Below are 14,880 nucleotides of genomic sequence, written 5' to 3'. Positions count from 1 at the left end.
AGTATCTGATATTTAATTATCTGAAAGATGGGCTTGTAAACAAAGATTCCTCACTTTCAGACACTTTCGAGTTGAATTTGGACTTCAACTTGAATTAGTGGACAATCCTTAGAATACATTCTAAGCTCTCTCAATTCAGAAATCTTGGGTGTTTAACATTGCTTCTAGCGGTCTAACTGAAATACCATCTACAAATAGTACGATAAAACACTGAATACAGAATATTTGTCAAGAGTGAAAAATGTTACAATTTTGAATTAATAAGTGAGTTATTATATGAAGTACATGTGTGATATGAGTAGTGATCATGACAAATCACATCAGCTACTCACCTGTATTCTCCAAATGTTCCATCATCTTCTTTCATAGGTTGTATTTCTGGATCAGCATGTGCATCCTCCTTTTCCTTCACTAAAATATTTGAAATTGGAATTTTCATCATTAAATTGCAAGACTAGAAAGACTTAGGATCCTAATTTCACATATTGATCACATTTGGCAGGAACATATTTGAGTAAAGCCCGTTCTCTGAACTGAAGTCTTAGGCTGTTACATTTTTCATTTTTAAGGAAAAAAATCTCATAATTAGTTACAGAATTTTATCTTAATTCAAGTTAAAAATATTGCATTTCATTTGGCATTAGTAAAACTTCCTTTCACCTCTAGCATTAAAGGGAGTTTTCGATTAAAAAGCCTACTAAAATACTTATGTTATTAATAGAATTATTGTTTATTGCAATCTGAATAATTTTGTTTTACTTATCCATACTCTCTACTCACTCTTGATATTCCTTTCATACTGACCGATAAAATTGAATCAGTATCACATATGTTCACTGTTAGTTTGTAGCCATTCTCCTTTCACATTATGCAATGCAGTAAAGGTTCTCTAATAGACACTCCAGGGGAATATTATATCGTATTTTAAAAGTTACTAAACTTGGGAAAAAGCCTTTTAGTCTGTTCATTCCTTCTTTTATATAACATGATCAAGAGTAAAACAAGAATGCCTACACTAGACCTAAATTTAACATAATTGCGTCCCTTACAGAACTTGCAATTAAATACATCCTCCTGATAGGTTTAGTAAACTTGTAATCACTCACTGATAAGAATAAAAGTGCATGCAACTAGTCCTAAAAATACCATGTATTTTTACTATGTAAAAATACAGTCTTTTGGCACTGAAACCCACTAGTCCCTGAGAAAACAGTTGTTTATATAAAATACATATTCCTATAAATTGAGACTGTTGACAAGAGGATAACAACGTATTGACTTCTGGAACTACTGTTAACAGTTCTCCTCTGTGCCTTTGCATTTATGTTTTTCTAGTTTTCATTCAAATCCTTTCCTTGTTTAAAAGATAATTACATCCAACATATAATCCAACATATAATCTCATAGTCTGGTAATTTATACACTTAATTTGCATATAATTAATTTACATATCATTTTTTAAGATAATATGAGTAATTACTGATGGTTATCTCTAACTGTGAAATGATGACAATGCATAACACCTTGAAATGTATCTGGCTGTTAAATTTTCGTATTGAAAAGCTCAAGATGAGATGCTAAAACTAAGACAAAAAAAGTATAAATAGTTGTGCTTTTCATTTGTCAGTTCATCTGCAGAACAGGACATTTGCAATGACACCAGAAATATAATTAGTTCTAGAGTCACTGGTACAAATGGATATAGGCTGACCCTGGAAATCTTATCAGACACAGCTGAAGTCCACCACATCTTGTCAACGGACACGCTACAGTGAGAACTTCCACAAGCTGATGACGTTACCAGCATCCAACTGCCTTCTACACTTTTACTCTAGCTATGTTTTGCCCTCTTCTGAAAGACGGCTCACTCCAAGTCTTCCTCTGCTTTTGTTTTATCACTTCACTTATTCCACCCTCCTCCTAACTGTCCTTCTCATTTCTCTCAACTAATAGTCACTTCTCCTATATCCTCTCATTTTCTCTTAACAAACTCCAAATATTAGGAAAAATAACTGAAATTTCTTCAGCCTATCATTCAACTTTTACATAACACTGCATTCCTTAATCATCTGGCAAAAGCTTTTGGGTCAGAAGCTTCCCTTACTTTATTTTTGCTGTACTACAATTCTTCATCTGTACCATAAAACAATGAAATAGTTAGACTCTCTGGGCAGAGTAGGAGTCTTTTATTTATCAAGATGATTTTATCTTCTTGTAAAAATCACCTGATATGTTAAGTCCTGCTGTGAAAGATCTACCTATACACAGAAGAAAATCTTTAAATGCTCACTAACACTAGTTTTCAGAAGTGCTAATTGAAATAAGGCATTGATCAAAAAAGTGGCAGAAATTAAAATATAGTATGGATTTTTTTTGTATTTGTATAAGCATATCCATTGTGTTCATGTTCAAACTGAAATTATACATTTAAAGTTAAGCTTGAGTTGACTTTGACAAATATTCCAATGCCTGGATACTTATGTAATTTTCCAAACCTTTGAAGTCTATAGTACTGGACAGAAAATTTCATGAAATTATTGAGAAAAGATATATAAGACACAAACACATGAATGTATACATATACATCTTTTACAAGAAACACATCCAGAGGGATTGGAGTTTTGATAGAGGAGGCACATTCTATAGGTCCTATCTTTAATTACAAATTATGAAACATATTTAGCCATTGCAGGGCCTAACACTCAAATAAACTATAAAGAAAAACCCTTCTAAAAGAAAAAAAAAATCCTAACCGGAGGGTTAAGACTTCAAATTTAGCTCCAACAACACAGAGCTTGAAGAAGACATAGAGTCTGAGTAAATCTGAATTTAAGGAGAGTAGAATATTTGAAACAAAATAATCTATGAAGGGAATTTTCCTATGAAATGCTGTTTTCCCAGCACATTAAATAACAAGGCAGGTATGATCTGGCATGTTTCCAGGCCTTCAGACTAATGAAATTCTAACTCAGCTCAATTTAGTGAGTTAAACCCATTTGTGTTAGACTTCAGAAACTGGGGCATATAGTACCTGCTGGGAGAGCCCTGTATTCCCAAACAAAGCATCAAACACTCTAGGGCGGTAATGTATAATACCCCCCTCCAGGAAAAAGGGAGATACCCTTCTTACACTTAAATAGATTGTAATTTTCTACCAATAGGCAGATTGCTCCCAACAAGCCTACCAAATGACAGGATTGATCTCCCATATACATAATGTAAATGTCAACCAGCAACAAATCTAATTTCTTCAATAAAACTGAGATCTGTCCTACTAGGATTACCAGCAATTTTTACTTGTATTATTATATATCATACCTGGATATTTGCCACCTTTATTCCTCCTTATGAAGCAAACAATCAGTAAAATCAAGATAAGAAGAGCCACAGCACACATAAGACCAATGAACCATCCTTGAGTAGCAATGTCTACCTGCCGACTTGCCATTGCTGCAGAATAAAAGAAACATGAGATTTTTTGCTGCATTTAGATGTCAGAGTAATTCATATAAAAGCCAGTATCCATTGTTCATTAATTACACAAGAATAACACAAGAGTAACACTCACTATGAAGATCAGTAATAAGAAAAAACATGGTATTACATTTGGGGAATATTTCCATTATTTAAAATGTTTGCAAGTACAAATACACAGAACTTCCTTTTGAATATATAAGCATTCTGCCAACTTAGTTCATCATTTATGCTTAGCAACTATTACTACTGCGTTGCACATCCCACATTGCTTTTCACAAATCTCAAAACTATTCTGAACCATTTTACACTGATTAAATTACTGGAATGAAATTGCAATTATAATTAATACAAACATTTGGATTGCATTCTCAAAATGAACAAAAAGCCAATACTCATTAGCTAATGCACATCCATTAGTCGAAACAGGGCAACAGATGGGTCATTCAAGACCTTAACATTCAATTTCAACTAGTAGTCAACAACAAAGCATCCTTTAAAGCCTTATTAAGCATTATGGTTTCTTCTTCTCCTCAGTCTCCTATCTCATCCTACAATTTTCATGATTGCCATGATTCAACATTACTGTATGACCTTGCACAGTGTGACTGAGAAGCCCTTCACTGGCACTCTTTCTGTCCAGATCTTGACTCTAGTTGGAAGATAATGCAAGTGAGAAACAAACTACAGAGGAAACACTATAGTCTTTAACAAGGGCAACAATTGTATCTATGAGATTTAGGGACACGAATCTTACTGTTAGTCTCCAAGACATTATAGAATTTCCTGGTGAAGCCTATTCCTACTGTCCTATTTGGAAACCCACTACAGAAACCTGACCTTAGGATTTACTGTTGAGATAAAATCGGAAGGGTGAGGGGAGTGCTACAGATAGAAGTCAACAAGAAATGGGAGGAAGATGGACCTCCGCCCAACCTTATTAGTTCGTTCTCTACCTTCGCCTCTAGCCCCAAATCTCCTAGGAAGTGTTGCCCAATAGAGCTCTCTCGAGATGGGGAGATAGAGACAAAGATCCTCTTCCCACACAAATACGGAAAGTCACATGCAAAAGGCTTTCTATGCATACCTCACATGGCCTTTTGGTTCAGCATTGTTTTTTTCTGGCTTCATGAAATAAGGTAAGACGGATCGCAGTCAATAAATTACCCAGGATTTTAGTAAGGGTCAGAAGTGCTTTGGATATCAGCTTAGTGGACACTTTGCACTAGGATGAGTTATACTTCACACCTTCAGTCAATCTCTTTTTTGGTGTCTGTGAGCACATTAGCTCTTACTGCAGAACATATTTCACCCAGATCTTTTCCTTAAGAGAGAACATGTCCACTCAAGTGGTGGGGACAATGTGAGTACATAGCCATACTCCCAGAAACGTCGAAGTCCCAGAGCCCCATAAAGATTTTCACCTCTCTTTACAGAAGATACATCTTTAAGCGAAAGCTCATGGTGACATGTCCCAGAGAAGCTCTTTTCAATGAAGCATTGACTGTTTTCTAGCCCCAAGTCCTGGTGATAGAGCTTAACTCTCTTCCCCTTCCAAAACTTGGACTCTTGGGAAGAGTCACTGGCTGGGGTTGTCTTTTGAACTACACGGGCATTGTTTGGCAGACAGCTGACTGGCACTGGGCTGGCAAGCACACTAACAATAAAATATAGTAATATTCAGTTACGGCCAGAATTTAAACTCCTATCTCAGTCTCACTTCACTTATCAGTCATATATCTCAGAGCCTGGGATTGACCTAGTCTGGAAACATGGGCTGTGTGTGGTCCTAGACTCCTGAGGATTTTCCATGGGCTGTATGAAAACTAAAAGTACGTGTGACATTTGGAGATAGTACCTAGTCTCCATTCTATATAGAAATTTCATAGAATTACTAGGCTAAAATTAACTCTTTATTTTGCTGCCTATTTTTGGCTTTATTGAGCACAGTTATGATTTGATTTTCAGTTAAACAGATAATAAATTAATGTGTTTGGTTATTATAGGATTACATTTAGGAGATTTCCCAGCCATTGGTAAAGACTGTGCTTTCTGGTATTTGATAAATTGTTTCCTATATGCCTGACAATTTAAACCATTTTTGCATAAAAATGGCTAAAAGTTTTTTATATATGTGTGTGTATATACATATATATAAAGGCAATCTTAAAAAACAAAATCACAAAGGCAATCTACCTCTGAACTATAAATCAAATTAATACAAACTTTTGCTTCCACATTAAGGTTAAAATTATTTTGATTTTTACAAATGTGTGTTTATAATAAGGCATTAAAGGTTGTATAATATATACTATAGCAAGACATAAAAGCACATTTAACATTCAAATGCAGTAAAAAGTAGCATTGAGCAAAACAACCCATGCATAAAAATAGGCAAGGTAGATGAGAAAGAATAAAGATGAAAACTTACTTATGCAGCTTCCTGTATTCTTTAACTTACTGTATTTCCAGCAGGAAAGGGTTTCTACAGCCTATAGAACCCAGTGCTACTTTAAAAACGGCACATTTCCTGCTCGCTCTAAACAAATTATCTGCTTCAGGCAGAAAGACATTTATTTTTGTAAATACAGAAGCTACTAATGCAGGAATCAAAGCAATAAACTACACTGATATGCTCAAAAAATAAAACCATACACTATGAAGACGCTCTACAGGAATGCTTGCTGAAGAAAAAGTTGCAATAAAAGCCTCATATGCTAAATCTTGCAGTTTCCTTCCTTATTAGATAATTCCTTCCTAACTGGAATACGGACACATTCCATATTCCAGTATTTTGCTCTTTTGTCCATTTTGTTTTTTTTTCCCAGTGTCTTAACAGCTTGGATCTAGGCTACAGTGTGATACAACATTTTTGTGCAAGAAATATGGTATGTATATCACTAGGGTAAGAATCACAGCACTGTGCATCAAACCCTTCCTTGATCAAGATCAGAAAAGACTACCTTTAAACTCCCTTCTTCCTTAACTGCTCAAGGGCATAAGACAAGGCAACTGATTCTTTCAGAGGTATGTACAGGACTGCTTATCTACCGACTCAGTATTTTCCGTTCAGCAAGGTGCTTCTGGGGACGTTCCCATTTGGCTTGTTTTGAATTACACTACAGTCTTGATCCTTTGTTTACTGCTGCTTTGGACTTTGGATGTATGTTTGCATGAAGTTTTACATATCTGCTTTTATATCATTAGCTGTTCTAGGCATAAACAACCTCTGCATTTAGCCCATACATATTGCTTGGCACTATTATTTGGTACCATATTTTCAAAGCTTTCCTATAGCAACATGATACACTGTGAACAGAAATGGAACAAAACAAAGCAAAAAATTATGATTTTAGAAAGTACTCACTTTCAAACTGACATATTCATTGCCATTGTTATCTGATAATTATTTCATATTGTTCAGGCATATTTTCATATTTAAACTACTTTCTTAAATCATAATATTCTGTATTTGGTGAGACTACTGCTAAATAACTATGCACGGGCCAAAGTGCTTGGAATGAGCAGAAGTGGCTAGCAAATACACAACAAATGGCAACAGCTAACCAAAAACATGCTATGTTGGCAACAACGTATTTAGCATAACATCAAAAAACTCCCAATAAAGCCCTCTCTTAGAGTTAAATGAAGAAGTATTACTAATTTGCTTATATTTGCTATAGAAAATATACGTAAAGAACTTGAAACAGCAGGCAGTTTGTGAAGTAAATATTTACACGAAACCAGTATGATAGGAAAATACATATTTATAACTAGAAATCCCGTAGCAGTAGTTTAAACAGATTACAGGAAACATGAAATTGAATCTGCACTTCTGATTATGTAAACATTTTAGATCAGATTTTGGTATTGAAAGTATACATTTTTTAAATACAGTAGTCTAATTAAATTATTTAAAACACAAAGTGGAAGCAAATGAAATAGTCTATCTCCAGTGCACAGCACACAGAGTGTGGGCAGTGAGCATCTTGCCCCTAATACAAATAACAGACAAGCAGAGTGTGTTGAAAGGATGAAAACATTCATAACCTACAAAATAAATATGCTGGCGTTTCTAGCAATTCATAAAATAGTTCAACATTGCTCTAAAAAAGGAACATATACAGATGTCAGCTACAACATCTCTTTGCCAGAAGTCGTTCAGTATTTCAGCGCTCGGTCTATCACAATTCTGACTACGATACAGAACTGGTATAGTGTGCCTCACCTGGACCTGTCTCAAACACATCCTCTGAACTCTTAAAACCAGACAGGCCCTCAGCACCAACCCGGACTTTATATGCTGTTCCTGGTGTTAAACCCTTTAACACAAAGAAGCTTCGAGAACCATTTACAATTTCTTTTTTCCAATCTTCTTTGCCTACAAAAATTTTAGGAAAACAACATATTGGAATTTTATTATCTATGTGTTACTGAAAGCATCTAGACAAAATACTACCGATAGTTAGTTGACTAAGCTATTAGTTGGTTGAAAGAAGTAATTACTCTCTCAAAAATAGTAAAACCTTATATAAAATTATAACTCAAAATAATATATTGCATGCAATATCAAGACATTATACACGAATTACGAGAACTATTTTAAACATTTGTTCCATTGTACTACAGAAATTCTATTTTCATCTATTTTCTGAATTTTTCATGAATTTTCAATTATAGTAAACATGAAAATAGATTTCAATCACTTAATTAGATTACGATTCTAGTAGTTAGTCAATATTTATTTTGGTTGACAAGTTCGACTTCAAAATCTGAACACATCATACTTCCTGAACATTCATTCTCTTGTATCTTTTTCTAATAGAGTCTCAGCTACTTTTCTGAACAATATCCAGAAAAAAGCATTTATATTCCAATTTTTAGACTGACCATCTTTAGTCATGATTTTAGAAGGACAGTGTATTTGAATAAAAGTATTTTGGTTTTATTTACTGACTTTCTATGTTTGAATGATTACTAGGACTAAAATAAAAAAGGTATTAAAGATTGAAAAATATATCAATAAAAATATGCAAATTCATTTATATCTTTTTAAAGTTTAATTTTACTACTACAATTGTTCCAATTTGGTCTTTTATTTACTTTTTTTCAAACTGAAATGAACATAATTAAGAGAACAATTATATCCTGTTTAATTATAAGTAATCATATTTTCATACATGTAATTACTGCATGATAAACAATTTAAATCAATTTGTGTTTTTAGAAGTTCATGTTCAAAATAATTGAAAAAAATACAAAGGAATAAAGACTGATAGCTGCTACACATTGATGTTTATTACAATTAAAACTGAGTTCCCAATAAAATTAAAAAATAATTCTTCTCGACATTTAAGAGTGATCATGAACACTGGATCAATTTAGGACCACATTTACTACCAAAATATTTTAAAATGTATCTGAACACTTAGAATAATTTAATGAAATGACTTCTTACTGCCTGCTACACCATATTCAACATAAAAGCTCGCATGATCTGGTCCCTCATACTCCCAACTGATATTGGCATAGGTCTCAGCAGCAGCTGTTGTAACATTTCTGATCCTTGGGTAAAGTGGTTGCACTGAATACACAATAGAAAAACAAAGCAGAATATGAAATTGTGACTTCATATATAAAAAAATTGAATTTAAGAATCTACTATGCTAATTTAGACCATATTCAGGGAAAGTATAGTATATGCATCATTGTTTCAATTTTGGGAAATTAGTGACTGAATTAGTATATATGGTAATTCAATCATAAACAGTTACTATACTATGAAATTAGAAAGTAGAATCTCTGTACTCTACTGAGCATGCCCTAATTCACTAAGATTGCCAAATACTTAAAAATTCCTAATTGCCAAAAATCTTCAAAAACATTATTCCTATTCATCTGAAAGTAAAGTGCACAGCCGAAAATTGAAAATATTCTAAGGGTAACAGGCAATGGCAGGAGAGGATGGAGGGTATAAGGGAAGTACACTTCTTCCTTTATTCCAAGTGTCATTGAATGCACTGCAAATGCCTCAGCTGCAAGCCCTTTACAGGATTTTACCTCTACTGTATCGGTAATGATAAAAAAGGAAGACAATACCCTTATAGAATGTTGGACGGACAGTATGCATGACTGGGGAGGTTGCAAAAAGGGTTTCTGAATATCCTTCATGATCAGAGATAGTAGGAAAGAAAAAATAAAGAATAAAAACACTTTGCATCAGAAAATAACATTTAAGTAACACAGTAAAACCTTACCTGTTAAGTGAGTAACACATGCACAATCTAAGTTCATGCAGGATTCAATCAGTTTTACTTGTTAAAATATGAAATGGCTAATTCATACAATTCATTCAATGTTTTCATTTGAAAACAAACTGATTTTTGTGTGTACTTTTACAGAATATTCCTTCAATAACATTAGGGATTTACTGCATGTTAAGCATTCGTTCACCTATCAACAATTTCCTCAAACCCTAGAATACCAAATTTACTCCTTGCATATTTTACTTTTTGCAGAGTAATCATAAACATCTTGAAGAGCAAGTGGTTTTTGGGTGGACACTATATTCGCAGGAGGAAGGGGTCAATTACCCATAGAATTTTATTTCTTGGCTCCAGAAAATCAGTTAAAATAGGATACTAATCAGGGATACTAATATTACAGTTCTTTATGTGGTGTTAAACAAAGAGAGAGAATTACAAGCCTAAAATTTCCAAGGGCCACTTTTACTCACACTTGTGTGTACATACAATTCAGATATAAATAAAAGGGCCTTGTCATATGAGTGATGTCACTGAAAAAATATTAGCATTTTTAAACTTGTATTTTGAAGACTAGAATTCTCAGCTGAGATTATATAAACCCTTTCTCAGAAAAAGGCATGTATTTTTATTATATACCTCATTACTAAATTAGTCTATGAAAAATTGATCTGTCAAAAATCTCAGGTACAGTTAACTACACTGGTGATGAAGTTCACAACTAAAGACACAAAACAAAACTTGAAAAAGTTTGAATTATGGCCAGGTAAAACTAATAAAACTAATAAAATTAATTTTTAATAGATTGAATTTGTGATGATCCTCTTTAAACTTGTTGATGAAAGCTTTCTTAAAATGTAGTAGTAGCAAAATATCTGGAAAGCTAGCATGAAAATATTCTGACTTGTAGTATGCAAACCACTGGAATGTAAAAGGCTATGTATTTTAAGGTACAGTGTCTTATTAACATTTTCTTTTAAGAGTAGTATTTTACACAAATATGCACAATGTCCTTATCTCTGAAAAGCCTAATATTACTGAAAATAGATTTTAACAGTCTACCGCAGATACAAAGCAGATGTTCCTCAAAGAGCAAGACAAAATTATTTTTTAACGAAAGTGTTTCATTACTGCAGTACTGTTTGCACCAGACATTTCTATCCTGCTAAAACCGTATCTTTTATGTTGGAAACCACAACAAAAATGCTTTTCAAAAGACCATAAAACACCAGAGGTGGAATTCTCACTTCAGTAAAGTCAAATAATAGAATTCCAATGGCTTCATATATACCAGGAAATAAAAGAAGCAAAGCCCTGTTCTCAAGCCAAGTGGTGCTGCACAGTTTGTATCCACATAGTTAAATTATTTTCTCAAAAAAACCCCTCCTGTATATAATCCACTAAAACAGAGTAAATAATAGGAGTACAGTGCCCAGAAAACTGTAATTTCTTAGTCTTTTTAAAAAGACCTAAATAATAAAAATTGCATCTTAATAGATGAAATCTTCTTAATTGATAAATAATAGAGGATATTATCTTAATAGATGGATACATTTGAAAATGTTTTCTAGCAATTATAAATTTTCACAATACTAGTTTATCAACTTCATTCCACTAATACAGATTGAAATGATGAATGAGAACTAAACTTACTATTCCCACCTTTGATGTTTGTATCATTAAAGTGTTTTTTTGTCTGTTATTCATTGTAGGTAAGTTGTGCTTATATGCTTTACATATCAGCCCAAATGCTTTTCACCAACCAAAAATAACAAAGAATACATTTATTTACTCTTTAAAATGACCTCAGCAAAAATGAAATAGAAAACCACAGATTTAGAGAAAAAAAACATTCAGATTACTAAATCAACAATGAAAACACTAAGAAATACCAGAGCCAGGGTGGTCTATGGAGAAGCTAATATGCAATTATATACAGTATGGTGACTTAAGGGATCCTACTTCTCTATGCCACTTCAAGGTAGTGAGAAGAAAGAATAGCAAATTCTAAATTTAGAAGGATGCAGAGTCCTAGATCCTTCTTCATTTGTGCTTTGGAACAGGTGTACAATCAGGATCTTAGTATTTTTTCTGTGCAAGAAAGCTACAGGGTTGAAAGCTAAATATAACTTGTTCCATTTCCTTTCATTAAATCATGTTTTCTCAAACCCGTATTTTCTGATGTTTTGGTCTTCCATAAGACACAACTGACTCACAGCAGAACTATAAGACTGGTATTTGTCACCAGATGGTAGAGCCAGAAGAAACTATTAACAGTAGTGCAACTCTTGCACAGAAAGGTCCCAGAACTCCACCTAACGTCTCCCTCTGCAAGCCCAGGCACTTGTGGATGAAGTAAACTACCTTGTCTAGTGCAAAAGACTCCAAATGATACACAGCTGCTGACACCCCTTGGCATATTGCTCCAGTAAATAACTACCTTTCCTGCAAAAAATGGCATTTTATATCCATCTTTTTTTCTTTTAACTCAGATTTCCAGCTTCTTCTCTGATTAAACAGTTGTCTGCTAGATTTAATACCTACTAGGTAGTAAATTTCTTTCAGCTTATGCAAGTGCATATAACAAGTTGGGTTTGAAAACTGTCTTCATTCTCTTGGTAACTTATTTTCCAAATCCTCTCAAGTGGATTTACGCTTACATTTCTCAGGTGTACTCTTACCCGATTCTTACCAGTAGCTGTTTGTACAGTTATCCTTATGTAATATTTTGTCAAATTTAAGTTCTATTTTTTATTATTGAAGACAGTACACCAATGAATTTGTTCGGTAGCATATCTGTTTTCAAAATCATCAATTTTGTTATTCTTCCTCTTTTTCACTACTGATTGGTCTTATTTTCCCAGCAGGCCTACAAAGTTTGTTTTTAATCTGTTCCATGTGCCATATTTGCAACATGAATTGTGACACATGTAAGACATGGATGATGAAAGCCTGAAGTCAAAATAGTTGTATTCAAAGCTTGTTGCAAATTTTTCCAGCCTCTTGTCTTCTCAATCTAATTACACCACTGATTACAGATAACCTTTTCTTTCTCTGGTATCTTTCCTCACACTCTTCACAAATGCAAGATGTGTAATTGTCAGCTGGAAGAAAGTCTCAGTGTGCAAGTGTCAGTTGCCAAAAGGGAGAAAAGTTTTGTGTCTGGGAGAACTACTTTTATTTTCATTTTATTTATTTATTTATTTAAATCAGAAAAGCACTATGTTCTCTAGATTTGTTATCAAAAAGACTGACTCTAAAAAAGGTGGGGTTGGATTATTAGTAAAATACAATTTTTACAAAAAAAGCTTCTTATTCAGCTACCTCCAGAAAATTCAGCTCTGTTTACCATGCTGTGATGCAACGCAAGATTTAGTTGGCATTTCTCAGCAGTTTCATTCTGGTAGTGAGATATGTTATACAATCATTTGCCAATCGTTGAGAGAGAGACCTGTGTCCAAAGTAATGTTTTTCTTCTTCTTCTTTTAATTAATTCCTATGCTTCTTTAATGCTTTTTGTATATTTAACCTTACATCCCTTTCAGGAACACAGTTCCTCCAAATAACACAGTTAGACCTGGGCTGCAGATTCAACAAATTTTAGCAGGATAGACATGAGACATGACAGGATTTTAGCAAGGATATACTCTCTCTCAAGAGAGATCAAAACTTTAGCAAGCTTCATGGGATTCACCAGATCCCCATGAATAATGGCAAGTGATAAGCACACATTCAAAGGATAGTGTCAAATGAGAGAAAAGCTCTTAAGAAATATATCATAAAAAATTAGGCAATCCACATATGTAATGTGGAAAACAAATTCAAATGAAAAAAATACACAAGAAAAGATGAAGGAATAAGGTAAGATATTCTGCTAGAATCTGTAAGACAAACATAGAGGGGTTTTGCTTTTGTTTGTTTTTTAATCTACAACTTTTACGTTACAAAATTCAAGCCTCAAGACAAATACAAGAGCAAATTCCATATACTGGCATTAAGAGATGGGTAATTTATTTTTTTTATATATATAATCAGCTTCTTACTCTCTAATTTCTTCTCTTGCATCTGGCTCATACTTGTCAGACAGATGTCAATACATAGAATCGGTAAGGTTGGAAGGGACCTCTGGAGATCATGGTAGTATCAATGCATACTGCTTATATAATATTGGGCATATGCATTTTACCTAGACAGTTTTCAGACACATACATTTAGAATACAAGTCGCTAAAACCATTTTTTTTATTTGTAGTGTCATAATTTTTATAAGTCATGCATAGTATTACAGAGTTGGAAAAGGAAATGTAAATTGGAGTATAAACAGTGTAAGAGGGGAGCTTGCCCATATTCAGCAGAAAATACTATGTCTCACGATTTACTAATCTAAGCTTGTGAGAGAATGACATGAATGTCCCCTGTCCCATTAAGTTACCCTGAAATGTAGAGCCTAAGAGAAGACCAAAACTCAATTCTTTGTCATTTGCCAAGATCCACAGTATTTCAGTCATTTGATGCAACAGCTTTTCTAGTCCAAAGAATCTTTTGGTTAAGACAGTGGCCACCTTAAATGAAGACAGTAACTTCTTCCTTATCTTGTCTCCAGTTTGCGGTAATATTCTGTCCCTCTAAGTTTTTTCAAGGTGTAACGAAAAATGATTCCTTTATCCAGACCTTTTATCTTTGTCCTCATATTCCACATTTTCATCGAAATGGTTATTTTACCTTATGGGAAAAATGCAACAAAGCTTGCTTCTCTACTTACTGATCTAGAAAAAATTGAGATTTTTTTTTAAAATATCTACATCAGTGCAGTCATTATGATCAGAGAAACTCAGGTGGGGCTAATGTTAAGAATGTCAAGTGTAGCAGTCAGCAGTCTTGGTTATTTTTAAAGTAACAAAAGACTAAGCACACTGTGTGCATGTGTGTGTGCAGGCACTTTTGTCTGTATGTATAGTGCCAAGAAACGGAATGTATTTCAGACTACAGTAAGGATACTGAGACACCACAAGATTCTTAGGCGTACTGTAATGTTATTTGCTTCCGCCCTCTTTTTTTTTTTCCACTCTGAGAAATGTGTCTCAAGTAGCATACTTAGCCCAAGTTTAAATGTTTTGAACTCTTCCAGGACTTTGTGTCTAATG

The 14,880-nt window shown here is 33.8% G+C and overlaps 1 protein-coding gene across 29 annotated transcripts in view; it reads right to left on the bottom strand.

Annotated features, from left to right (window-relative positions):
* NRCAM (neuronal cell adhesion molecule) overlaps nt 1-14,880 on the bottom strand; it is a 59,949-nt gene that overhangs the window by 9,539 nt on the left and 35,530 nt on the right. For 18 of the 29 annotated variants that reach the window (XM_062567272.1, XM_062567280.1, XM_062567326.1 and 15 more), the window contains 2 exons: nt 3,319-3,450; nt 333-411 (listed from right to left, as the gene is read on the bottom strand). In XM_062567272.1, the coding sequence (XP_062423256.1) occupies nt 333-411; nt 3,319-3,450 (211 nt within the window). Of the gene's footprint in view, nt 1-332; nt 412-3,318; nt 3,451-7,702; nt 7,856-8,932; nt 9,059-14,880 lie in introns of all 29 variants that reach the window. The other 11 variants (XM_062567179.1, XM_062567188.1, XM_062567197.1 and 8 more) reach the window with 3 other exon arrangements.

This window comes from Rhea pennata, chromosome 1, assembly GCF_028389875.1.
Source record: "Rhea pennata isolate bPtePen1 chromosome 1, bPtePen1.pri, whole genome shotgun sequence".
NCBI classification, from domain to species: domain Eukaryota; kingdom Metazoa; phylum Chordata; class Aves; order Rheiformes; family Rheidae; genus Rhea; species Rhea pennata.
Note: the sequence above shows the minus strand (reverse complement) of the source record. Positions and strands in the feature narration are given on the sequence as shown.